General features: G+C 45.8%; 2 protein-coding genes across 8 annotated transcripts; one reads left to right on the forward strand and one right to left on the reverse strand.

Moving 5' to 3' along the window:
* Positions 1-112: 112 nt before the first annotated feature.
* rcor1 (REST corepressor 1) lies at positions 113-9,704 on the reverse strand. Of its 4 annotated transcripts, none has more exons than XM_063882586.1 (13): positions 9,238-9,704; positions 9,102-9,161; positions 8,556-8,636; positions 8,411-8,463; positions 7,135-7,296; positions 6,931-7,049; positions 6,724-6,796; positions 2,272-2,322; positions 1,273-1,419; positions 1,095-1,172; positions 872-938; positions 539-777; positions 113-452 (listed from the first exon to the last, which is right to left on the reverse strand). In XM_063882586.1, exons 1-13 carry the CDS (start codon positions 9,404-9,406, stop codon positions 420-422), a joined length of 1,332 nt encoding a protein of 443 aa, XP_063738656.1. In that variant the 5' UTR covers positions 9,407-9,704; the 3' UTR covers positions 113-419. The 4 variants fall into 4 exon arrangements, with proteins under 4 accessions (XP_063738656.1, XP_063738655.1, XP_063738654.1 ...); XM_063882585.1 differs by having other exon boundaries at positions 872-944; XM_063882584.1 differs by having other exon boundaries at positions 872-947.
* Positions 9,705-12,417: 2,713 nt separating this feature from the next.
* Positions 12,418-24,107, forward strand: ankrd9 (ankyrin repeat domain 9). 4 transcript variants are annotated; one of them, XM_063882439.1, is made up of 2 exons: positions 12,418-12,507; positions 22,770-24,107. In XM_063882439.1, the coding sequence occupies exon 2, from the start codon at positions 22,828-22,830 to the stop codon at positions 23,650-23,652; it is 825 nt and encodes a 274-aa protein (XP_063738509.1). In that variant the 5' UTR covers positions 12,418-12,507; positions 22,770-22,827; the 3' UTR covers positions 23,653-24,107. The 4 variants fall into 4 exon arrangements, with proteins under 4 accessions (XP_063738509.1, XP_063738511.1, XP_063738512.1 ...); XM_063882441.1 differs by having other exon boundaries at positions 12,441-12,527; XM_063882442.1 differs by lacking the exon at positions 12,418-12,507 and adding an exon at positions 12,546-12,563.
* The last annotated feature ends 39 nt before the right edge of the window (positions 24,108-24,146 follow it).

A 24,146-nucleotide genomic window follows, 5' to 3' on the forward strand; every position in this document is an offset into this window, starting at 1 on the left:
GTTCTCTAAATGTTCTGCGATTGGTTGAGGAATCAGTTTAAAGAGTTCCTTTAATTATCCTCATTAACATATATTTATATTCAGGTGTGTTAAAGGAAGGACGAGCAGGAACTGCAGAAGAAGGAAATTATTTTATTGAACTTTGGTTTTATTTTCCCACCCTGAGTGACCGACTGCCCCCCCACACACACCAACACACAGATTAAAAACAGGCCACGCCCACTCAGTGACAGGTCCGGTTTCTGATTGGTCCACAAGGAGCAGTGACAACAGGTAACCTCCCACCTGACCAATAACAGTCCCACTGAAGTACTGCAGCATCATGTATAAAATAAAAAAAATTAAATACAGGAGACAAGATTTATATAAAATAAAACAAATACAATCATAGTAAAGTAATGAGGGGTGGGGTCTCAGAGTCACGAGGCCAGGGGCTTCTGGGAGTCTGAGTCCTGAGGAGAGGAGACACATTAGAATCCCAGCAGAGTAACTGTTATGTGTCTTTAGATTTAGAGGATTCTGGGATTTGTAGTCTCACCTCCTTTGTGTCAGTGACCTCCTCCTCCTCAGCAGGACTCTCCTCCATCTTGTCCTCCATCTTGTCGTCCTCCTCTGCGCCCCCCACCTCCAGCCCATGCTCGGCCTCCCACTCCTGCAGAACCTCATCCAGGTTGAACCTCCGTCTGTAGTTCACCAGGAAGTTCTTCACCTGCACCACCGACTTGTTTCCAATCACATCGGAGATGGCCTGGAAGTCCCGCCCATACTTCCTGATGGCTGTGTGTGATTGGACGAGAGAGAGGGTTACTGACCAATCACTGAGGAAGAGGGTCAATGAGTACAGGGGTTCCAGGTGTGTTCCAGGTGTTACCTTGTACAGCGAGCAGCTGCTCCTCCGTTGTCCAGCGGGTGTTAAACTTCTGATTCACCTGAAACAACAACAACAACAACAACAACAACAACAACAACATGAACAGCTGTTTTTACTCTATGGAAACCTGGTCTGGACCTGCCTCTGAACAGCTGACTTCTGAACAGCTGACTTCTGAACAGCTGACTTCTAAACAGCTGACTTCTAAACAGCTGATTGTTACCTCAGGTTGTCTGAAGTCATCAACTCCTGAGCAGATCTTCTCTTTCAGAGAGCTGTTAGACTGTTTGATGCTCTGGATCTGTCAGAGAGACAGACAGGTGAGAGACAGAAAGGTGAGAGTCAGACAGGTAAGAGACAGACAGACAGACAGACAGACAGACAGACAGACAGACAGATACCTCTCTCTTGATGGAGACCAGCTGACAGTCCAGCTGTCTGAGGAGACCCTGAGGCGACTGAGAGGACAGACAGACCACGTCCTGCTGGTTCAGGAACATTCCTCTGGGAGGACGTTTCTTCAGACGCTGAGACGCCTTACTGCCCACCTGAGGACAGACAGGTAACAGACAGACAGGTTACTGCTATCCACCTGAGGACAGACAGGTAACAGACAGACAGGTTACTGCTATCCACCTGAGGACAGACAGGTAACAGACAGACAGGTTACTGCTATCCACCTGAGGACAGACAGGTAGCAGACGGACAGGTTACTACTATCCACCTGAGGACAGACAGGTAACAGACAGACAGGTTACTGCTATCCACCTGAGGACAGACAGGTAACAGACGGACAGGTTACTGCTATCCACCTGAGGACAGACAGGTAGCAGACAGACAGGTTACTACTATCCACCTGAGGACAGACAGGTAACAGACAGACAGGTTACTGCTATCCACCTGAGGACAGACAGGTAGCAGACAGACAGGTTACTACTATCCACCTGAGGACAGACAGGTAACAGACAGACAGGTTACTGCTATCCACCTGAGGACAGACAGGTAACAGACAGACAGGTTACTGCTATCCACCTGAGGACAGACAGGTAACAGACGGACAGGTTACTGCTATCCACCTGAGGACAGACAGGTAGCAGACGGACAGGTTACTACTATCCACCTGAGGACAGACAGGTAACAGACAGACAGGTTACTGCTATCCACCTGAGGACAGACAGGTAGCAGACGGACAGGTTACTACTATCCACCTGAGGACAGACAGGTAACAGACAGACAGGTTACTGCTATCCACCTGAGGACAGACAGGTAACAGACGGACAGGTTACTGCTATCCACCTGAGGACAGACAGGTAACAGACAGACAGGTTACTGCTATCCACCTGAGGACAGACAGGTAACAGACAGAAAGGTAAAGAGTGAGACAGTTTCAGGTTTCTCACCTTTAAACCAGCTGCTGGTTTGACCTCCGACCTCTCTGATCCAGAACTCACCTGAAACAGTCAGCATACAGTCAGCAGACAGTCAGTAAACAGTCAGTGTAAGGAGCCTAAGAGCAGTTTGTCAGCATACAGTCAGTAAACAGTCAGTATACAGTCAGTATACAGTCAGCATACAGTCAGCATACAGTCAGTAAACAGTCAGTATACAGTCAGCATACAGACAGTCAGATACAGTCAGTATACAGTCAGCATACAGTCAGCATATAGTCAGCATACAGTCAGTAAACAGTCAGTATACAGTCAGCATACAGTCAGCATACAGCAGTAAACAGTCAGCATACAGGTCAGCATACAGTCAGGCATACGTCAGCATAAGTCAGTCATACAGCGGTATACAGTCAGCATACAGTCAGCATACAGTCGCAGAAGACATACAGTACAGTCATCAGGAGTCAGCATACAGTCAGCATACAGTCAGCATAGCAGCATACAGGGTCAGCATATCAGTCAGCATATAGTCAGCATACAGTCTGTATACAATCAGCATACAGTCAGCATACATCAGCTACAGTCACATACAGTCAGCCAAACAGTCAGCATACAGTCAGCATAGTCAGCATACAGTCAGCATACAGTCACATATCAGCATACAGTCGTATAACAGTCAGCATACAGTCAGCATACGTCAGGCATACAATCAAGCATACAGTCAGCATATCCAGCATACAGTCATCATACAGTAAGCATACAGTCAGCATACCCGTCAGCATACAGACCAGCATACAGTCAGCCTACAGTCAGCATAGTCAGCAATACAGTCAGCATACAGTCAGCATACAGTCAGCATACAGTCAGCATACAGTCAGCATACAGTCAGTATAGTCAGCATACAGTCAGTACAGTCAGCATACAGTCAGCATACAGTCAGCATACAGTCAGCATACAGTCAGTATACAGTCAGCATACAGTCAGCATACAGTCAGCATACAGTCAGCATACAGTCAGCATACAGTCAGTATACAGTCAGCATACAGTCAGTATACAGTCAGCATACAGTCAGTATACAGTCAGCATACAGTCAGTATACAGTCAGCATACAGTCAGTATACAGTCAGCATACAGTCAGCATACAGTCAGCATACAGTCAGTATACAGTCAGCATACAGTCAGTATACAGTCAGCATACAGTCAGCATACAGTCAGCATACAGTCAGTATACAGTCAGTAACAGTCAGCATACAGTCAGTATACAGTCAGCATACAGTCAGCATACAGTCAGCATACAGTCAGTATACAGTCAGCATACAGTCAGATAGTCAGCATACAGTCAGATACAGTCAGCATACAGTCAGTATACAGTCAGCATACAGTCAGCAAACAGTCAGCATACAGTCAGATACAGTCAGCATACAGTCAGCATACAGTCAGCATACAGTCAGTATACAGTCAGCATACAGTCAGTATACAGTCAGCATACAGTCAGCATACAGTCAGCATACAGTCAGTATACAGTCAGCATACAGTCAGATTTAGCAGAAAAGGGTTAAGTCAGCAAAATCAGCAAAAGTAGTTTTACATCAGCTCATCACCCAAACGTCGCATCAGTCAGCCAGTCAGCAACGTCGTACAGTCAGCAAAAAGTCAGCAAAACGTCCAGCTTAACAGTCGAAACGTCAGCATCCCCCCAGCATACAGTCCATCGTCGATGTCAGAACAGTCGCATACAGTCAGTACAGTCAGCATAAGCCCTTCAGTCACCTAAACCCACCCTAACTCCCAATTAAAGTCCTTTTTTTTAAAGTCACCCCAAGTCAGCAAAAAAGTCAGCCAAACAGTCCGTTAAGAACAGTATTACAGTCGGATCGTGATCCAGTCAGCAAAGTCGATACAGTCGCAATTTTTGGTCAGATACGTCGTACAGTCAGATAAAGTCGATACAGTCAGAAACAGTCAGAAAAACAGTTCGAAAATACAGTCAGTTTTTACGGTCATTTAAAAGTCGATTTTTACAGTCAGTTTTCAGTTCAGCATTTAAAAAACAGTAATTAAAAATTTAAAAGTCAGCTACAGTCAGAAAAACAGTCAGTTCGTCAGCATACAGTCAGTAACGTAGTCAGTCAGTATACAGCGCAACAGTCAGTACAGTCGCATACAGTCAGATCAGTCAATAAGTCGCAAACAGTAGATACGTCAGCTACATTGAAATACATCAGCTACAGCCCCAATAAAGTAGCAAACAGTCAGATACAGCAGCATACGTCAGCTACAGTCCAGTACGAGAAAAACGTCAGTACGTCAGCATACAGTCGATGTCAGGAAAAACAGTCGATTCGTCAGCAAAGTCGCTTTACAGTCAGCAACAGTAGATCGCGAACAGTCGTATCAGTCAGCATACAGTCAGTTTACAGGTTTTACGTCGTTTACAGTCAGATAAGTAGCTCAGTCAGCAACGTCAGAAAAGTCCATACAGTCGCATACGCGTTAAGTCAGTTTTAAGTCAGTATACGTAGCATCGTCAGCAAAAGTGTTACGTCGAACGTCGTATACGTCCATACAGTCAGTCCCCGTCAGTTTAAGTCAGTTTTACGTCAGCAAAAGTCGTAAGTCAGCAAACATTTCAGCTACGTCAGAACGTGTATACGTCAGCTAGTCAAAAAACTTTCAGTATACGCCCGTAAACGCAAGACAGTCTTTAAACACCCAGTGAACAGTCGTAACGCAAGTAAACAGTCAGTAAACAGGCAGAAAACACCCAGTGAAAAGGCGTAAAAGTTAGTACGTCAGAAAACCCCCCCGGGCGGTTTTAAAACAGCAGTGATTACAGGCAGTAAAAAGCATTAAAAGCCGGGAACAGGGTAAACAGTTAGCTCCCGCCAAAAAACAGCCAGTAATAGCAGAAAAACGGGCGTAAACCCAGTAAACATTTAGATAATCACAAAACAGCCAGAAAACCCCCAGTAAAAAGTCAGTGGGCAGTAACGCGTAAACGCAAGCAAACGGGCCGTAAACCCCAGTAACAGTCCGTCAATAGCAAGTAAACAGTCGTAAAAGCAGTGAACGGGCCCAAAAACCATTGTTTTACGCATCGCCGTAAACAGCCAGTAAACAGTCGTAAAACAGCCAGAAACAGTCGTAAACGCAAAAAAACGGCGAAAAACACCTTGCAGCGTAATAGCAAGTAAACGCGGGTAAAGCCAGTAAAATTTTCAGTAAATCAGCAGAAAAGTCCGAATACAGGGTATACGCGTAAACGCGTGAACAGGCAGTAACGTTGCATAAGTCACAAAAGCATTTAATGTCGAAAAAGTCGTAACATCGTTCAGGCAGTAAAGGCAGTAAAAGCCGAAAAATGTGTAAACAGTCAAAAAAGTAGTAAACAGGAGAAACAGTCAGTTACGTGAAAACCCAGTAAACCCCCCGTGAACAGTCAGTAAACATCGAAAACAGGGAAAACAGGCAGAAAACCCCCAGTGACAGTTTTAAAAGTAGTAAAACCCCAGTAAACCCAGTAAACAGTCGTAACGTCTAAAGGCAGTAAAAGGCAGTAAACACTCAGAAAAACCCCCAGTAAACCTGTAAACTCGTAACAGAGAAAAACAGAAGTTACGGCAAAAAAAAGTAGCAAAAGGGTAAAGGAGTAAACAGTCGTAAACGGCGAAAACAGTCAGAAAAGGCATTTTAACTGAAAACAGTCGAAAAAGGGAGTAAAAGTCGTAAAAGAAATAAACGGGCGTATCAGTCAGCATAAGTCGCATACAGTCAGCAACGTGTTACGGGGGTCGTATCGTCGAAAAAGTCAGAAACGTCGCATCATCGTATAATTGTAAACGCGTATACGTCGTAAACCGTCGTAACGTCACCCCGTCAGTTTCGTGAAAACAGTGTATACGCAGTAAACGTCGCTCAGTCGTAACAGTCGATAGTCGAAACAGTCGTATAACCCGGGAAAAGGGCGTAAAAGGTCAGAAAAAGGCGTAAACGCAGAACAGTCAGTAAACAGCGTGAAAGGGTAAACGCAGAAAAAGCAAAAAAACAGGGTAAACAGCCCGTAAGGGTAACAGTCGTTACGTCAGAAACCCATCAGACACAGTCGTAAACCCCGGGAACGTCAGCATACGGTAAACAGGGAAAAAAGCAAGAAAAACGTCAGTAAACTCGTAAACGCCCTTTCAGTCGTAAACAGTCGATACATCAGAAAACGAGTAAACATCGCTAAGCGTAAAAGGCAGTAAAACAGAAGAAAACGCGAAAACAGCCGTGAACGGCAGTAACGTCGAAACAGGCGGGAAAACAGTTACCTACAGCCAGTAAAACAGTTGATACAGTCACAAAAACAGCCAGAAAACTTTAGTACCAGTCATAAACAGCCAGTAAAAAACAGCCAAAGGGGTAACGGGCAGAAAAAAGTTAGTGCGCTAGAAAAACCCCCAGTAAACAAAAACAGATGTTCACCTCCTTCTTGTCGTCTTTGTTTTGGTCGGGCTCCAAGTCGCTGGGAGGATTTCTGTCCTCAACTTCATTTTCACTGAAAACATCACAGCATCACACGAGTGTTACAGGTGTATGCAATAATACCCTTCCTGTTTCCTGTCATGTTACCTGTGCAGGTGTCATGTTACCTGTCCAGGTGTCATGTAACCTGTGCAGGTGTCAGCTCACCTGTCGTCTCTATCTCTCTTGTTTTTACGGGTCTGTCGGTCCATCAGACTGGTTTTACTGCGACTTTTCTTCCAGGAGTAATAAAACCGAACCAGACTGGCCATCGTCTTGTCAGGTAACTGAGAGAGAGCAGGAAACACACCATGAGAAACACACTGCTTTCACTGGTACAAACTGGTTTTGTTGGTATGAACAGACTGGTACCATCTGCTGGATGCGGTGGAAGCTCTTCCCATGGAAACTGAAGGCCTGTTCGAACAGAACCCGGTCCTCCACTGTCCACTCGTCAGGAAACGGGGTGAAGTTAGGCAGATCCGCCAGAGACTTTTCTACATTGTGTTTGTGCCAGAAGAGCATCCCCAGAGCCTGGAGACACACACACACACACACACACACACACACACACACACTCAATGCCCCGTTCTCAGGGACAACTGTTCCACTGCTCCTTAACGTAATGCATTTAGGCATGCAGATACAGGCAAGAGGACCTGGTTCAGACAGAGCATCAAATCGGGGGAGGAGGGGAATTTAAGTGACTTTGAACATGGGATGGTTGTTGGTCCATACGGGCTGGTCTGAATGTCTTAGAAACTGCTGAGTGGGCAGCCTGGTTCAAGATGACAGAAAGGCAGCAGTGACTCAAATAACCACTGGATACAACCAAGGTATAGAAAACCCTCGAAGCAGACGGGATACAGCAGCAGAAGACCACCTCGGCCACACTCCTGTCAGCTAGGTACAGGAAACTGAGGCTACACACTGAAGATTGGAAAAATGAAATCTCGATTTCTGCTGTGATCTTCGGACGGTAGGGTCAGACTCTGGCGCAACATGAGAGCATGGATCCATCCTGCCCTGTATCGGCCGCTCAGCCTGGTGGGTGGGGGTGTAATGGTGTGGGGGATATTTTCTTGGCATACTTTGGGCCCCTTAGCCCAAGCTGGATGACGTGCCATGTCTCAAAGCTCAAATCATCTCCAACTGGTTTCTTGAACATGCCATGAGGCCACTGTACTCAACCGGCCTTGCTGTCCCCAGATCTGAATCCTATAGAGCAGCTTTGGGATGTGATGGAACAGGAGATTGGTATCATGGCTGTGCAGCCGACAGATGTACAGCAGCAGCATCATGCTTCCAGGTCAATATGGACCAGCATCTCTGAGGAGTGTTTCAGCAGCTTGCTGCAAGAATTAAGGCAGTTCTGAAGACAACAGAGGGGCCAACCCGGTGCTTGCAAGGTGTTCCTAATAATGTGGCCGGTGAGTGTACATACTGTACACACCATAAAGAGAGACTGGACTCAGGTACACACACACACACACACACACACACACACACACACACACACACACACACACACACACACACACACACACACACACACACACACACACACACACACACACTAAAGGGGGCCAGCTGACTCCTGATCCATTATAACAAATATTTTAAAGTTTGCAATAAAATAAAAGTTGACCTGCTCCATGTTGTAGCCGTGTCTCTCTTTGGCGATGGCAATGTACTCGTCCACTGGAACAAAAAACACACCGTTAACACCTGGATCACACACCTGGACCACCATACACACACACACCTGGATTACACACACTTGGATGACTTACGTTGAGTCTGGAGTAGAGCACTGCTTGGGATCCACACCAACATGCCGAGGTTCTCTCTGACGTGAGCCTCCTGCGCCACGTCTACACACACACACACACACACACACACACACACACACACACACACACACACACACACACACACACACACACACACACACACACACACACACACACACACAAAGTGAATATGCACTGCAGTCTCCATTACTAACCATATACACATGTATTCATATCTTGAGTTTCTCTGTAACTTCCTGTGAGTTATCTTAAACTGAATAAAAACAGGAACACAACCAGACCAACCTGCCACACACACACACACACACACACACACACACACACACACACACACACACACACACACACACACACACACACACACAATTATGTGTATAAATGTAATGTATTGCTAACGACATGAACAATAACTCAGTGTGAGCCAGAGAACTGGTGTTACACCTCTGGGACACTCATCCTGTAGTTCAGAGGTGTTCGAGGCTACCACTCCGCCTGTGGGCCACCGAGCCCGTTTTACTCTCTTACCCGGGTCAAAGTCCGGAACCACGGCCTGATACTGCGTCCCGACTCGCATCCCCCCTCCACCTGTACACAGAAACACACGGTATTGCTCAGAGTCCACACAGTACTACACTCAGTAATAGTGTCCGAGGCTACCCACCATGCTCCTCGTCGCTGCTGGATCCGGAGCCTTCTTCTTCCCAACAGCTGCTGGTGGTTCCATTCCCGGACAGACTCTTCCCAGCGGGAAGGCCCGCTGCCCCGGGTCCGCTGCTGCCGGCTCGGCCTCTCCTCTTCCCCTCCGAGTTCCTCTCCAGCATCGCCGGCATGAGGAGAACCGAGGCTAACAGTTAGCGGCTAACTCAGGCTAACCGCTAGCTTAGCTGCTAACAGCTAAAGAGCCGAGAGATGCTAACACTCTGAACCCGAGAGACTGACGCTGCACACCGGGGATCAGAGTTCCGGAACAAACCAGACTGAACCGAACCAACACAACACAACACAACACCCACAGACAACACAACACACACACGGCCGGTTAATAAAGAGAAGAGAGAAACACACTGCAACTGATCAGCAGAGTGTGTTCCTGTGTGTGTGTGTGTGTGTGTGTGTGTGTGTGTGTGTGTGTGTGTGTGTGTGTGTGTGTGTGTGTGTGGTAAAACTTCATGAAGGGTCTACAGTGCAATATATTAGATACACAGAGTTTTAAAGGTAGGACTAATAGCATACAGAAAATACAGGAAGAGGAAATAAAAGACATTTACATATTTAATAATAACTACAAAAATATTCGGTATGTCAACTGAATTTATTCACAAATATAGTATGTAGTGCCTCTACTTTAAAGAGTCCTCTCCTGCTGATGTTCAGGTGTATATCAGTATGTAGAGTCTCTACTTTAAAGAGTCCTCTCCTGCTGATGTTCAGGTGTATATCAGTATGTAGTCTGTACTTTAAAGAGTCCTCTCCTGCTGATGTTCAGGTGTATATCAGTATGTAGAGTCTCTACTTTAAAGAGTCCTCTCCTGCTGATGTTCAGGTGTATATCTGTATGTGGCGTCTCTACTTTAAAGAGTCCTCTCCTGCTGATGTTCAGGTGTATATCAGTATGTAGAGTCTCTACTTTAAAGAGTCCTCTCCTGCTGATGTTCAGGTGTATATCTGTATGTGGCGTCTCTACTTTAAAGAGTCCTCTCCTGCTGATGTTCAGGTGTATATCAGTATGTAGAGTCTCTACTTTAAAGAGTCCTCTCCTGCTGATGTTCAGGTGTATATCAGTATGTAGCGTCTCTACTTTAAAGAGTCCTCTCCTGCTGATGTTCAGGTGTATATCAGTATGTAGAGTCTCTACTTTAAAGAGTCCTCTCCTGCTGATGTTCAGGTGTATATCAGTATGTAGAGTCTCTACTTTAAAGAGTCCTACACTGAAAAATACGGTCACGATTGACTGGTTGGTGACCACTGACGTAAAATGTGTTGGAGTGCTAGCCAATAGGAATGTGAGTGTTCCATAGTGATGTCACCATTTTCCGTAAGTAAACAAATGAGTCCAATGGAGGCGGTTCAGACAGTGGGAACACACCTAGCCTCTGCAGACCATTTACATTAACTAACCCCTATACAACACACAGGGACACACACACAGGGACACACACAGGGAAACACACACACACACGGACACACACAGGGACACACACAGGGAAACACACACACAGGGAAACACACACAGGGACACACACAGGGAAACACACACACACACACACACAGGGACACACACAGGGACACACACACACAGGGAAACACACACAGGGACACACAGGGAAACACACACAGGGACACACACAGGGAAACACACACAGGGACAGACAGGGAAACACACACAGGGACACACACAGGGAAACACACACAGGGACACACACACAGGGACAGACAGGGAAACACACACAGGGACAGACAGGGAAACACACACAGGGACACACACAGGGACACACACACAGGGACAGACAGGGAAACACACACAGGGACAGACAGGGAAACACACACAGGGACACACACAGGGACACACACACAGGGAAACACACACAGGGACACACACAGACACACACAGAGGGACACACACAGGGACACACACAGGGAAACACACACAGGGACACACACACAGGGACACACACAGGGAAACACACACAGGGACACACACAGGGAAACAAACACACAGGGACACACACAGGGAAACACACACAGGGAAACACACACAGGGACACATAGGGAAACACACACAGGGACACACACAGGGACAGACACAGGGACAGACAGGGAAACACACACAGGGACACACACAGGGACAGACAGGGAAACACACACAGGGACAGACAGGGAAACACACACAGGGACAGACAGGGAAACACAGGGACAGACAGGGAAACACACACAAAGGGACACACACAGGGAAACACAGGGACAGACAGGGAAACACACACAGGGACACACACAGGGACAGCCAGGGAAACACACACAGGGACAGACAGGGACACACACACAGGGACAGACAGGGAAACACACACAGGGACAGACAGGGAAACACAGGGACAGACAGGGAAACACACACAGGGACACACACAGGGACACACAGGGACACACACAAAGGGGGACACACAGGGACACACACAGGGAAACACACACAGGGAAACACAGGGACAGACAGGGAAACACACACAGGGACAGCCAGGGAAACACACACAGGGACAGACAGGGAAACACACACAGGGACAGACAGGGAAACACACACAGGGACAGACAGGGACACACACACAGGGACAGCCAGGGAAACACACACAGGGACACACACAGGGACAGACAGGGACACACACAGGGACAGACAGGGAAACACACACAGGGACACACACAGGAACAGACAGGGAAACACACACAGGGACAGAGAGGGACACACACACAGGGACAGCCAGGGAAACACACACAGGGACAGCCAGGGAAACACACACAGGGACACACACAGGGACACACAGGGAAAACCACAGAATTTGATTTGAACTGGAGGCAGCAAACATTTCAAATACAGAATCAAATACATCATGTGTCTAACACACATGTCTCTGTGCAGTTTGATCACATATCAATAACAACAACAATAACAACAACATCAACAATGATAATATCTGCTGAAGGTTGTTTACTGGATAATATGTCCTGCTGCCGCCATCTGAAGGCCGCTATGTTCGCTATGTGGACAATTTCAGAAACTCGACCCCCCCACTGCCCGGTCCAACATCCAAACCCCCCCCCCGAGGCTGTAAATATAACCTCCACACATGGAGCTGAAGGGGGGGGGTATAAAATAGAAACGGAGCTGAGGACTGAAGTTTGACTCAGAGACAAAAACTGTGACTGCAGGACCTCCACGTCTCCTCAGGTGTGTTTATGTCTCCTCTGGTGTGTTTATGTCTCTTCAGGTGTGTTTCTCCTCAGGTGTGTTTATGTCTAATCAGGCGTGTTTATGTCTCCTCAGGTGTGTTTATGTCTCCTCAGGTGTGTTTATGTCTCTTCAGGTGTGTTTATGTCTCCTCAGGTGTGTTTATGTCTCCTCAGGCGTGTTTATGTCTCCTCTGGTGTGTTTATGTCTCCTCAGGTGTGTTTATGTCTCTTCAGGTGTGTTTATGTCTCCTCAGGCGTGTTTATGTCTCTTCAGGTGTGTTTCTCCTCTGGTGTGTTTATGTCTCCTCAGGTGTGTTTATGTCTCCTCAGGTGTGTTTATGTCTCCTCTGGTGTGTTTATGTCTCTTCTGGTGTGTTTATGTCTCCTCAGGTGTGTTTATGTCTCTTCAGGTGTGTTTATGTCTCTTCAGGTGTGTTTATGTCTCCTCAGGCGTGTTTATGTCTCTTCTGGTGTGTTTATGTCTCCTCAGGTGTGTTTTGTCTCTCAGGTGTATGTCTCCTCAGGTGTGTTTATGTCTCCTCAGGCGTGTTTATGTCTCCTCTGGTGTGTTTATGTCTCCTCAGGTGTGTTTATGTCTCTTCAGGTGTGTTTGTGTCTCCTCTGGTGTGTTTATGTGTCTTCAGGGTGTTATGTCTCTCGGTGTGTTTGTGTCTCTTCAGGTGTGTTTGTGTCTCCTCAGGTGTGTTTATGTCTCCTCAGGTGTGTTTATGTCTCCTCTGGTGTGTTTATGTCTCTCAGGTTGTTTATGTCTCTTCAGGTGTGTTTATGTCTCCTCAGGTGTGTTTATGTCTCTTCAGGTGTGTTTGTGTCTCCTCTGGTGTGTTTATGTCTCATCAGGTGTGTTTATGTCTCCTCTGGTGTGTTTATGTCTCCTTCAGGTGTGTTTATGTCTCCTCAGGTGTGTTTATGTCTCATCAGGTGTGTTTATGTCTCCTCTGGTGTGTTTATGTCTCCTCAGGCGTGTTTATGTCTCCTCTGGTGTGTTTATGTCTCCTCAGGTGTGTTTATGTCTCCTCAGGTGTGTTTGTGTCTCCTCAGGTGTGTTTATGTCTCTCAGGTGTGTTTTTGTCTCCTCTGGTGTGTTTATGTCTCCTCAGGTGTTTATGTCTCCTCAGGTGTGTTTATGTCTCCTCAGGTGTGTTTATGTCTCTTCAGGTGTGTTTAGTGTCTCCTCAGGTGTGTTTATGTCTCTCAGGTGTGTTTATGTCTCCTCTGGTGTGTTTATGTCTCCTCAGGTGTGTTTATGTCTCTTCAGGTGTGTTTGTGTCTCTCAGGTGTGTTTATGTCTCCTCAGGTGTGTTTATGTCTCTTCAGTGTGTTTGTGTCTCCTCAGGTGTGTTTATGTCTCCTCAGGTGTGTTTATGTCTCTTCAGGTGTGTTTGTGTCTCCTTGGTGTGTTTATGTCTCCTCAGGTGTGTTTATGTCTCTCATGTGTTTATGTCTCCTCAGGTGTTTATGTCTCCTCTGTGTATGTTCATCTCTGGTGTGTTTATGTGTCCTCAGGTGTGTTTATGTCTCCTCAGGAGTGTTTATGTCTCCTCAGTGTGTTTATGTCTCCTCTGGTGTGTTTATGTCATCTTCTGGTGTGTTTGTGTCTCTTCAGGTGTGTTTATGTCTCCTTCAGGTGTGTTTATGTCTCCTCATGTGTGTTTATGTCTCCTCAGGTGTGTTTATGTCTCTCAGGTGTGTTTGTGTCTCCTTCTGGTGTGTTTATGTCTCCTCAGGTGTGTTTATGTCTCCTCAGTGTGTTTATGTCTCCTCTGGTGTGTTTATGTCTCTTCTGGTGTGTTTATGTCTCTCTGGTGTGTTTATGTCTCTTCAGGTGTGTTTATGTCTCCTCAGGTGTGTTTATGTCTCCTCAGGTGTGTTTATGTCTCCTTCAGGTGTGTTTATGTCTCCTCTGGTGTGTTTATGTCTCCTCATGTGTGTTTATGTCTCCTCAGGTGTGTTTATGTCTCTCTGGTGTGTTTATGTCTCCTCTGGTGTGTTTATGTCTCTTCAGGTGTGTTTGTGTCTCCTCAGGTGTGTTTATGTCTCCTCAGGTGTGTTTATGTCTCCTCAGGTGTGTTTATGTCTCTTCTGGTGTGTTTGATGTCTCCTCAGGTGTGTTTATGTCTCCTCAGGTGTGTTTGTGTCTCCTCTGGTGTGTTTATGTCTCCTCAGGTGTGTTTGTGTCTCCTCTGGTGTGTTTATGTCTCCTCAGGTGTGTTTATGTCTCTCATGTGTGTATGTCTCCTCTGGTGTTTATGTCTCCTCAGGTGTGTTTGTGTCTCCTCTGGTGTGTTTATGTCTCCTCAGGTGTGTTTATGGTCTCTTCAGGCTGTGTTTATGTCTCCTCTGTGTGTTTTGTCTCTTCAGGTTGTGTTTGTGTCTCCTCTGGTGTGTTTATGTCTCCTCAGGTGTGTTTATGTCTCCTCAGGTGTGTTTATGTCTCCTCAGGTGTGTTTATGTCTCTTCTGGTGTGTTTATGTCTCCTCTGGTGTGTTTATGTCTCCTCAGGTGTGTTTAGTCTCCTCTGGTGTGTTTATGTCTCCCTCAGGTGTGTTTATGTCTCTTCAGGTGTGTTTGTGTCTCCTCAGGTGTGTTTATGTCTCCTCAGGTGTGTTTATGTCTCCTCTGGTGTGTTTATGTCTCCTCAGGTGTGTTTATGTCTCCTCTGGTGTGTTTGTGTCTCCTCAGGTGTGTTTATGTCTCCTCAGGTGTGTTTATGTCTCCTCTGGTGTGTTTATGTCTCCTCAGGTGTGTTTATGTCTCTTCAGGTGTGTTTGTGTCTCCTTCTGGTGTGTTTATGTCTCCTCAGGTGTGTTTATGTCTCCTCAGGTGTGTTTATGTCTTCCTCTGGTGTGTTTATGTCTCCTCAGGTGTGTTTAGTGTCTCCTCATGGTGTTTATGTCTCTCAGGTGTGTTTTATGTCCCTCTGGTGTGTTTATGTCTCCTCTGGTGTGTTTATGTCTCTTCAGGCTGTGTTTGTGTCTCTCAGGTGTGTTTATGTCTCCTCTGGTGTTTATGTCTCCTCAGGTGTGTTTTATGTCTCTTCTGGTGTGTTTGTGTCTCCTCAGGTGTGTTTATGTCTCCTCAGGTGTGTTTATGTCTCTCTGGTGTGTTTATGTCTCTTCAGGTGTGTTTGTGTCTCCTCAGGTGCTGTTTATGTCTCCTCAGGTGTGTTTGTGTCTCATCTGGTGTGTTTATGTCTCCTCAGGTGTGTTTATGTCTCTTCTGGTGTGTTTGTGTCTCCTCTGGTGTGTTTATGTCTCCTCAGGTGTGTTTGTGTCTCTCAGGTGTGTTTATGTCTCCTCAGGTGTGTTTATGTCTTTTGGTGTGTTTAGTCTCTTTCGGGGGTTGTTTGTGTTCCTGGGGTTTATGTCCCTCGGTGTGTTTAGTCTCCTTGGGTTTAGCCCCTTTTGGTGTTTTTTGTCCCCCGGTGTGTTTTTGTTCCCCCAGGTGGTTTTGTCCCCTCTGGGTTTTTATTCTCTTCGGTGTGTTTTGCCCTCTGGGGGTTTATGTCCCCTCAGGTGTGTTTTGTCTCCTCGGTGTGTTTATGTCTTTTTTGGTGTGTTTTGTCTCTTTGGTTGTTTATGTCTTTCAGGTGGTTTTGTCCCCCCGGGGTTTGTTTATGTCTCCTTGGTGTGTTTTATTCTCCTCAGGTGTGTTTTGTTTTTTTGGGTGTTTTGTGTCCTCGGTGTTTTTTTGTCTCCAGGGGTGTTTTGTCCCCTTTGGTGGTTTATGTCTCTTTCGGTGTGTTTTGTCTCCTTTGTTTATGTCCCCTCAGTGTTTTTTGTGTCTTTTTTGGGTGTGTTTTGTTCCCAGGTTACTAGTTGTGTTTATGTCTCTTCTGGTGTGTTTATGTCTCCTCTGTGTGTTATGTCTCCTCTGGTGTGTTTATGTCTCTTCATGTGTGTTTAGTCTCTTCAGGTGTGTTTATGTCTCCTCTGGTGTGTTTATGCTCCTCAGGTGTGTTATGTCTCCTCTGGTGTGTTTATGTCTCTTCTGGTGTGTTTGTGTCTCTTCTGGTGTGTTTATGTCTCCTCAGGTGTGTTTATGTCTCTTCAGGTGTGTTTATGTCTCTTCTGGTGTTTATGTCTCCTCAGGTGTGTTATGTCTCTCTGGTGTGTTTATGTCTCTCTGGTTGTGTTTATGTCTCTTCTGGTGTGTTTATGTCTCCTCAGGTGTGTTTATGTCTCCTCTGGTGTGTTTATGTCTCTTCTGGTGTGTTTATGTCTCCTCCGGTGTGTTTATGTCTCTTCAGGCTGTGTTTGTTCTCCTCAGGGTGTTTATGTCTCTCAGGTGTGTTTATGTCTCCTCAGGGTGTTTTTGTCTCTTCAGGTGTGTTTGTGTCTCCTCAGGTGTGTTTATGTCTCCTCAGGTGTGTTTATGTCTCCTCTGGTGTGTTTATGTCTCCTCAGGTGTGTTTATGTTCTTCTGGTGTGTTTGAGTCTCTTCTGGTGTGTTTGTGTCTCCTCTGGTGTGTTTTTATGTCTCCTCAGGTGTGTTTTGTGTCTCCTCTGGTGTGTTTATGTCTCCTCAGGTGTGTTTATGTCTCTTCATGTGTTTATGTCTCCTCTGGTGGTTTATGTCTCCTCAGGTGTGTTTGTGTCTCCTCCAGTTGTTTATGTCTCCTCAGGTGTGTTTATGTCTCCTCATGTGTTTATGTCTCCTCAGGTGTGTTTATGTCTCCTCATGTGTTTATGTCTCCTCTGGTGTGTTTATGTCTCCTCATGTGTTTATGTCTCCTCTGTGTGTTTATTCTCCTCATGTGTTTATGTCTCTTCTGGTGTGTTTATGTCTCTCAGGTGTGTTTATGTCTCTTCAGGTGTGTTTATGTCTCCTTGTGTGTTTATGTCTCCTCATGTGTGTTATGTCTCCTCAGGTGTGTTTGAGTCTCTTCTGTGTGTTTATGTCTCTTCTGGTGTGTTTATGTCTCTTCAGGTGTGTTTGTGTCTCTCATGTGTGTTTATGTCTCCTCTGGTGTGTTTATGTCTCCTCAGGTGTGTTTATGTCTCTTCTGGTGGTGTTTGTGTCTCTTCTGGTGTGTTTGTGTCTCCTCATGTGTGTTTATGTCTCCTCTGGTGTGTTTATGTCTCCTCTGGTGTGTTTGTGTCTCTTCTGGTGTGTTTGTGTCTCCTCAGGTGTGTTTGTGTCTCTTCTGGTGTGTTTGTGTCTCTTCTGGTGTGTTTATGTCTCCTCAGGTGTGTTTATGTCTCTTCAGGTGTGTTTATGTCTCTTCTGGTGTGTTTATGTCTCCTCATGTGTGTTTATTTTCCCTTGGTGTGTTTTGTCTCTTCGGGTGTGTTTTATTTCCCTGTGTGTTTTGTCTCTTCTGGTTGTTTTGTTCTTCTGGTGTTTTTTGTCTCTTTGGTGTGTTTTGTCTTCAGGGTTGTTTTGTCTCTTCGGGTGGTTTTTTTCTCCTCATGTGTTTAGCCCTTTCTGGTGTTTTTGTCTCTTCGGGTTTTTTTGTGTTCCTCGGTGTGTTTATGTCTTTCGGTGTGTTTATGTCCCCCTCAGGTGTTTTATGTTTTCGGTTTTTTTTTGGTCTCTTCGGTGTGTTTTTTTCCCCCTCGGGTGTGTTTTATTTCTTTGGTTTTTAGTCTCCTCAGTGTTTTTATGTCTTTCAGGTGGTTTTTATGTCTCCTTGTTGTTTATTTTCCCTCGGGTTGTTTATGTCTCTTCTGGTGTGTTTTGTCTCTTCGGTGTGTTTTGTCTCTCGGTGTGTTTAGTCTCCTCGGGTGTTTATTCTCTTCGGTTGTTTATTCTCCTCGGTGTGTTTATGTCTCCTCGGTGTTTTTAGTCCTTTTCGGGGGGTTTATGTTCCTCATTTTGGGGTTTTTCTTTCAGGTGTGTTTAGTCTCTTCTGGTGTGTTTTGTCTCCCGGGTGTTTTTTTTCCCTCTTTGGTGTTTTTTTTGGTCCTTCGGTGTGTTTGTTTTCCTTGGGGGGTTTTTTATTTTCCCCTTTTGGTGTGTTTAGTCTCCTCGGTGTTTTTATGCCCTTTTCGGTGTGTTTTGTCTCTCGGTGTGTTTATGTCTTTTTGGTGGTTTAGTTTTTTGGTGGTTTATTTTCCCTCGGTGTGTTTTGTCTCCCCGGTGTGTTTATGTCTCTCGGTGTGTTTTGTTTTTTTTCGGTGTGTTTAGTCCCCCTCATTTTTGTTTATGTCTCTTCAGGTGTGTTTAGTCCCTTTCGGGGTGTTTTGTCTCCCGGGTGTGTTTTTCTCTTGGGGGTTTTTATGTTCTCGGGTGTGTTTATTTCTCTCATGTGTTTATGTTTTTCGGGTGTGTTTTTTTCCCTTTCAGGTGTGTTTTGTCTCTCGGTGTGTTTATGTCTCTTCAGGTGTGTTTTTTATGTCTCTTCTGGTGGTTTATTCCCCTCGGGTGTGTTTATGTCTCTTCAGGTGGTTTATGTTCTTCGGGTGTTTATGTCTCTTTCTGGTGTGTTTATGTTCCCATTGTGTTTTGTCTCTTGGTGTGTTTATGTCTTTCCCTTTGGGGTGTTTGGGTCTCTTGGTGTGTTTTGTCCCTTGGGGGTTTTGGTCTCCTCGTGTTTATGTTCCCAGGTGTGTTTTTTTTTTCTTTCTGGGGGTTTTTGGTCTCTTCAGGGGTTTTGTTCCTCAGGTGGGGTTTATGTCTCCCCAGGTTTTTTGTTTTGTCTCTTCGGTGGTTTGTGTTCCTCAGGTTTTTTATGTTCCAGGTGTGTTTTGTCTCCTCTGTGTGTTTAGTCTCTGGGGGTGGTTTATGTCTCTTCAGGTGTGTTTTGTCTCCTTCAGGTGTGTTTATTTTTTTGGGCCCTCGGTTTGTGTTTATGTTCTCTGGTGTGTTTTTGTTCCGGTGGTTTTGCTCCTCGGTGTTTTTTTAGTCCCCCTCATGTGTTTTTGTCTCCTCGGGGGTGTTTATGTCTCTTCAGGTTGTTTTTTGCCCTCTGGTGTGTTTTGTTTTCTGGTGGTTTATTTTCCCCAGGGGGGTTTTTATGTCTTTTGGTGTTTTATTTTCCCCCTGGTTTGGGTTTGGGGGCCTTTGGGTGTTTTTTTTCTCTTCGGTGTGTTTATGTCTCTATTTTTTGGGGTTTATGTCTCCTCGGGGGTGGTTTATGTCTTTTTTGGGTGGTTTTTCCTTGGTGTTTTATTCTCCTCGGTGGTTTTGTCTTTTTGGGGTTTTTGTCTCCTTGGTGTTTTTATTTTTATTTTTTATGCTCTTCTGGTTTTTTGGTTTTTGGGGAAAGGTTTTAAGTTCCTCGTGTGTTTATGTTCTTCTGGTGGTTTGTTTCTTTCAGGTGTGTTTTGTTTTTTCCTGGTGTTTTAGTTTTTCTGGGTGTTTGTCTCCTAGGGGGTTTATGCTCCTGGTGTGTTTATTTCTCTCGGTGTTTTTTGTTTCTTCTGTTGTTTTAGTCTTTTTTTTATTTCTTTGGTGTGTTTATGTCCCCTCGGTTTTTTTATGTTCCCTTTGTTATGTCTTCAGGTGTTTATGTTCTCGGTTGTTTTGTTTTTTGGTTGTTATGTCCTCTTCGGGTTTTTTTATGTCCCTTTTTGGTTTATGTCCCCTTGGTGTGTTTATTTCCCCTTTTCAGGTGGTTTTATGTCTCTTCGGGTGTTTTTTTTTTTTTCGGTGTGTTAGTCTCCTAGGTTTTTTTTTTGGGTTTCCCCTCGGTGTGTTTTGTCCCCTGGTGTGTTTATGTCTCTTTGGGTGTTTATGTCTCTAGGTGGTTTTTTGGTCCTTTCGGGTTTTATGTCTCCTCATGGTTTATGTCCCTTCTGGGTGTTTTGTCCTTTTTCTGTGTGTTTATTCTCCATGGTTTATGTCCCCCCTTTGGTGTGTTTATGTCTCCTCAGGTTTTTATGTTCTTCGGTGTTTTTGCCCCTCGGTGTTTTTTGTCTTTCGGGGTTTTTATGTTCCTCGGGTGTGTTTTATTGTCTTTTTCGGTGTGTTTTTTGTTTAGTGTGTTTATGTCTTTCGGTGGGTTTTTGTCCCCTCAGGTGTTTTATGTCTCTTTTGGGGTGTTTTATGTCTCTCGGTGTGTTTTGTCTCTTCTGGGTTTGGGGGTTTTTATTTCCTTTTGGGGGGGGGTGTTTATGTCCCCTTCGGTGTGTTTTTTCTCTTGGTTTATGTCTCCCGGTGTGTTTATTTCTCCTGGGTTTGTGTTTATGTCTTTTCGGGTTTTTTGTTCCTCATGTGTTTATGTCTTTTCAGGGTGTTTATGTCCCCTCGGTGTGTTTTTTCCCCCGGGTGTTTAGTTCTCTTTGTGTTTTGTCTCTCTGGGGGTTTTTGTTCCTCTTGTTTTATGCTCCTCGGTGTGTTTATGTCTCTCGGGTTTGGGGTTTATGTCTCTTTCGGGTGTTTTTTGTATCCTCAGGGTGTTTTGTCTCTTCGGGTGTTTAGTCTCCTCAGGTGGTTTAGTTCTCGGGTTTTGTGTCCCCTCGGGTGGTTTTTTATGTCTCTTCGGTGTTTTATGTCCCTCAGTGTTTATGTCCCCCTCGGTGTGTTTATGTCTCTTCGGTGTGTTTATGTCTCCTCATGTTTTATGTCCCCTCTTGGTTTTTGTCTCTTCGGGTGTTTTGTCTTTTTCGGGGGGGTTTATGTTCCTCAGGGGGTGTTTTGCCCTCCTGGGTGGTTTTATTTTCCCCAGGTGGTTTATGTCCCCTCAGGTGTGTTTATGTCTTCAGGTGTGTTTAGTCCCTGGTGTTTTTTTTCCCCCTTCAGGGTGTTTTTCCCTCGGTGTGTTTATGTCTCTGGGGGTTTGTTTTGTCTCCTCAGTGGTTTAGTCTCCCCGGGTTTTATTTTCCCCTCAGGTGGTTTATGTCTTTTTGGTGTGTTTTATGTCTCTCTGGGTTTTTTCTCTTCAGGTTTTTTTATGTCCCCTCGGTGTTTTTTCCCCCGGGTGTGAGTCTCCTCAGGGGTTTTGTTTTGGGTTTTTGTTTATTTCCTCTGGGTTTTTTATGTCTTTCGGGTTTTTGTCCCCTCAGGTGTTTAGTTTTTCGGGTGTTTTGTGCCTTTTATGTTTTTATGTTCCTCGGGGTTTTTTTATGTCTCCTCAGTGTTTTTATGCCCCTCTGGTGTGTTTATGTCTCTTTGGTGGTTTTGTCTCTTCGGGTTTTGGGTTTTTATTCTCCGGTGTGTTTTGCCCTCTTCAGGGTGTGTTATGCCCCCTCGGTGTGTTTATTTTCCCTTCGGGTGTAAATTCCCGGGGTGGTTTTATTTTTCCCCTCGGGTGTTTTGCCCTTTCCTTGTTTTATGTTCCTATTGTTTATGTTTTTTGGTGTGTTTTGTTCCTCAGTTGTTTTTCTTTTTCAGGGTGGTATGTCCCCAGGGTGTTTTATGTCTTTCAGGGTTTTTTTGTTCTCAGGGTGTTTTTGTCTCTTCGGTGTGTTGTGTCTCCTTTGGGAAGTCCCCTCGGGGGTTGTTTATGTTTCTGGGTGTTTTTTTCTCTGTTTTTTATGTCTCCTCATGTGTTTATGTCTCTCAGGCGTGTTTATGTTCTTCAGCGTGTTTATGTCTCCTCATGTGTTTATGTCTCCTCTGGTGTGTTATGTCTCCCTCTGGCTGTTTATTCTCTTCTGGTGTGTTTGTGTCTCCTCATGTGTTTATGTCTCCTCATGTGTTTATGTCTCTTCAGGCGTGTTTATGTCTCTTCAGGCGTGTTTATGTCTCCTCATGTGTTTATGTCTCCTCTGGTGTGTTTATGTCTCCTCAGGAGTGTTTATGTCTCTTCAGGAGTGTTTATTGTCTCTTCAGGAGTGTTTATGTCTCCTCAGGTGTGTTTATGTCTCCTCAGGAGTGTTTATGTCTCCTCAGGTTGTGTTTATGTGTCTTCAGAGTGTTTATGTCTCTTCAGGAGTGTTATGTCTCCCTCAGGGTGTTTATGTCTCCTCAGGTGTGTTTATGTCTCCTCATGTGTTTATGTCTCCTCAGGTGTGTTTATGTCTCCTCAGGTGTGTTTATGTCTCCTCAGGTGTGTTTATGTCTCCTCAGGCGTGTTTATGTCTCTTCAGGAGTGTTTATGTCTCCTCAGGTGTGTTTATGTCTCCTCAGGAGTGTTTATGTCTCCTCAGGTGTGTTTATGTGTCTTCAGGTGTGTTTATGTCTCCTCAGGAGTGTTTATGTGTCTTCAGGAGTGTTTATGTCTCCTCAGGAGTGTTTATGTGTCTTCAGGTGTGTTATGTCTCCTCAGGAGTGTGTGATCTGATATATGATGAACATGTCGGGTTGTGAGTGATTCTGGTTCCCAGTATCTAAAAGCTGTTCCCTTCTCATCCTCAGGTCACCGATTGTCTCTAAAGCTCCCGCCCTGAGGTCGCCCCCCTGCCCAGGTGTGATCATGCCCTGGCTTGTCTCCTCTCAGGTAGACTTCCTGTCATCGTCTCCGTCGCAGCGACAGTGTGAGAGGACGTCCTTCTCGTTTTACTGCTCTGTTCGGGAGCAACTTCCTGTGTGGCTGCTGGAAGAAACGCGCAGCATGGAGGTGTTCAGCTGGGAGGATGGCCGGCCGCGAGCTTTTCTGCCGTCAGAAGCGCTGCTGTATGCGCTGGTGCACGACCACCAGGATTACGCTGGCTTCCTGGTGCAGCAGTTCTCCGTGAGCGCACTCAGAGCACCGCGATGCAGCTTCTGTTGCTGCAGCGGGGGGGCGCCGCACCTGAGCGTGGCGGTGCGCTACAACCGGCTGTCCATCCTGGCTCTGATGGTGGAGGCTCTGAAAGACTGCGACTCTGGCGTGAGGCAGGACTTCCTGGACGGTTGCGGCGGCTGCTCCCATGCAGCGGACGCAGGGAAGTGTGCGGTGCAGCTGGCGGTGGAGCTGTCGAGGTCCGACTGCCTGCTGCTCCTGCTGGCTCACGGCGCTCGGCCCGCTGGCCTTGATGCCGCGCTGCAGCGCCTCGTCTCCTGCGACGCAGCGGACCGGCGGGAGGCGCAGCGCTGCCTGGACTTCCTGCTACTCTTCCTGCCTGGACCACCAGCCTTTTGCTGCCTGCAGGATGAGCGGCAGCGCTGGCAAGGCCGGCTGGGAAATGAAGTGTTCAGATGGCTGTCTGGGCTCGCGCCACCCCCCCTCCTACTGCAGGCGCTCAGGTGTTTGGCCCGGTCCGGTCCGGGTCGGATCAGCGCGCTGCCCGACTTCCTGCAGCAGCACAGCTGGCAGTGAGGTCATCTTCACCATGGAAACCGCAGGGCTGCTTTCGTTGGACGGTGTGTTGATGATGTAAATAACTGTAAATAAACACTGAAAAACAGTCGTATACCAGCCGGCTTTAGGACCCTAAGGGGACTTCATGACATATATATGCATTATATATAAAGTATATAAAATTGATATACTTTATATATAGTATAAATAACTATCGATAAACTTTGAATATGTGGATGAGCAGGCTTTGTTTTGTTGGAAAGGTAGAGATGAATGAGGAGTTGGAATGGAGGTAAAGCCAGTCACCACTGTTCATCCTTTAACCCTCTGGGTCATATTGACCCCCGTACTCAGACACTTAGGACTCGTTGTATGGCTGTACAGAACAGAGTGTATATTCATCTGAACAAATATTATTGATTTTCTTTGTGTTTGTATAAAATATAATCCTATAATAAAATAATGAAAGTGTCTTTTGTCTCCCTAACACACACACACACACACTGAAATCT

The sequence above is a fragment of the Eleginops maclovinus genome, chromosome 4 (genome assembly GCF_036324505.1).
Source record: "Eleginops maclovinus isolate JMC-PN-2008 ecotype Puerto Natales chromosome 4, JC_Emac_rtc_rv5, whole genome shotgun sequence".
Taxonomy (NCBI): domain Eukaryota; kingdom Metazoa; phylum Chordata; class Actinopteri; order Perciformes; family Eleginopidae; genus Eleginops; species Eleginops maclovinus.

Excerpts from the sequence above, each read along its gene's own strand:
- ankrd9 (XM_063882438.1), top strand. The coding sequence starts at position 22,430 with ATGTCTCCTCAGGTGTGTTTATGTCTCCTCAGGTGTGTTTATGTCTCC. Across the intron at positions 22,522-22,769 it reads GAGTGTTTATGTCTCCTCAG|GTCACCGATTGTCTCTAAAG; the intron begins GTGTGTTTATGT and ends TCTCATCCTCAG.
- rcor1 (XM_063882584.1), bottom strand. The coding sequence starts at position 9,406 with ATGCCGGCGATGCTGGAGAGGAACTCGGAGGGGAAGAGGAGAGGCCGA. Across the intron at positions 9,162-9,237 it reads CAGCAGCGACGAGGAGCATG|GTGGAGGGGGGATGCGAGTC; the intron begins GTGGGTAGCCTC and ends TTCTGTGTACAG. Across the intron at positions 8,464-8,555 it reads TGCTCTACTCCAGACTCAAC|TGGACGAGTACATTGCCATC; the intron begins GTAAGTCATCCA and ends TTTTTGTTCCAG.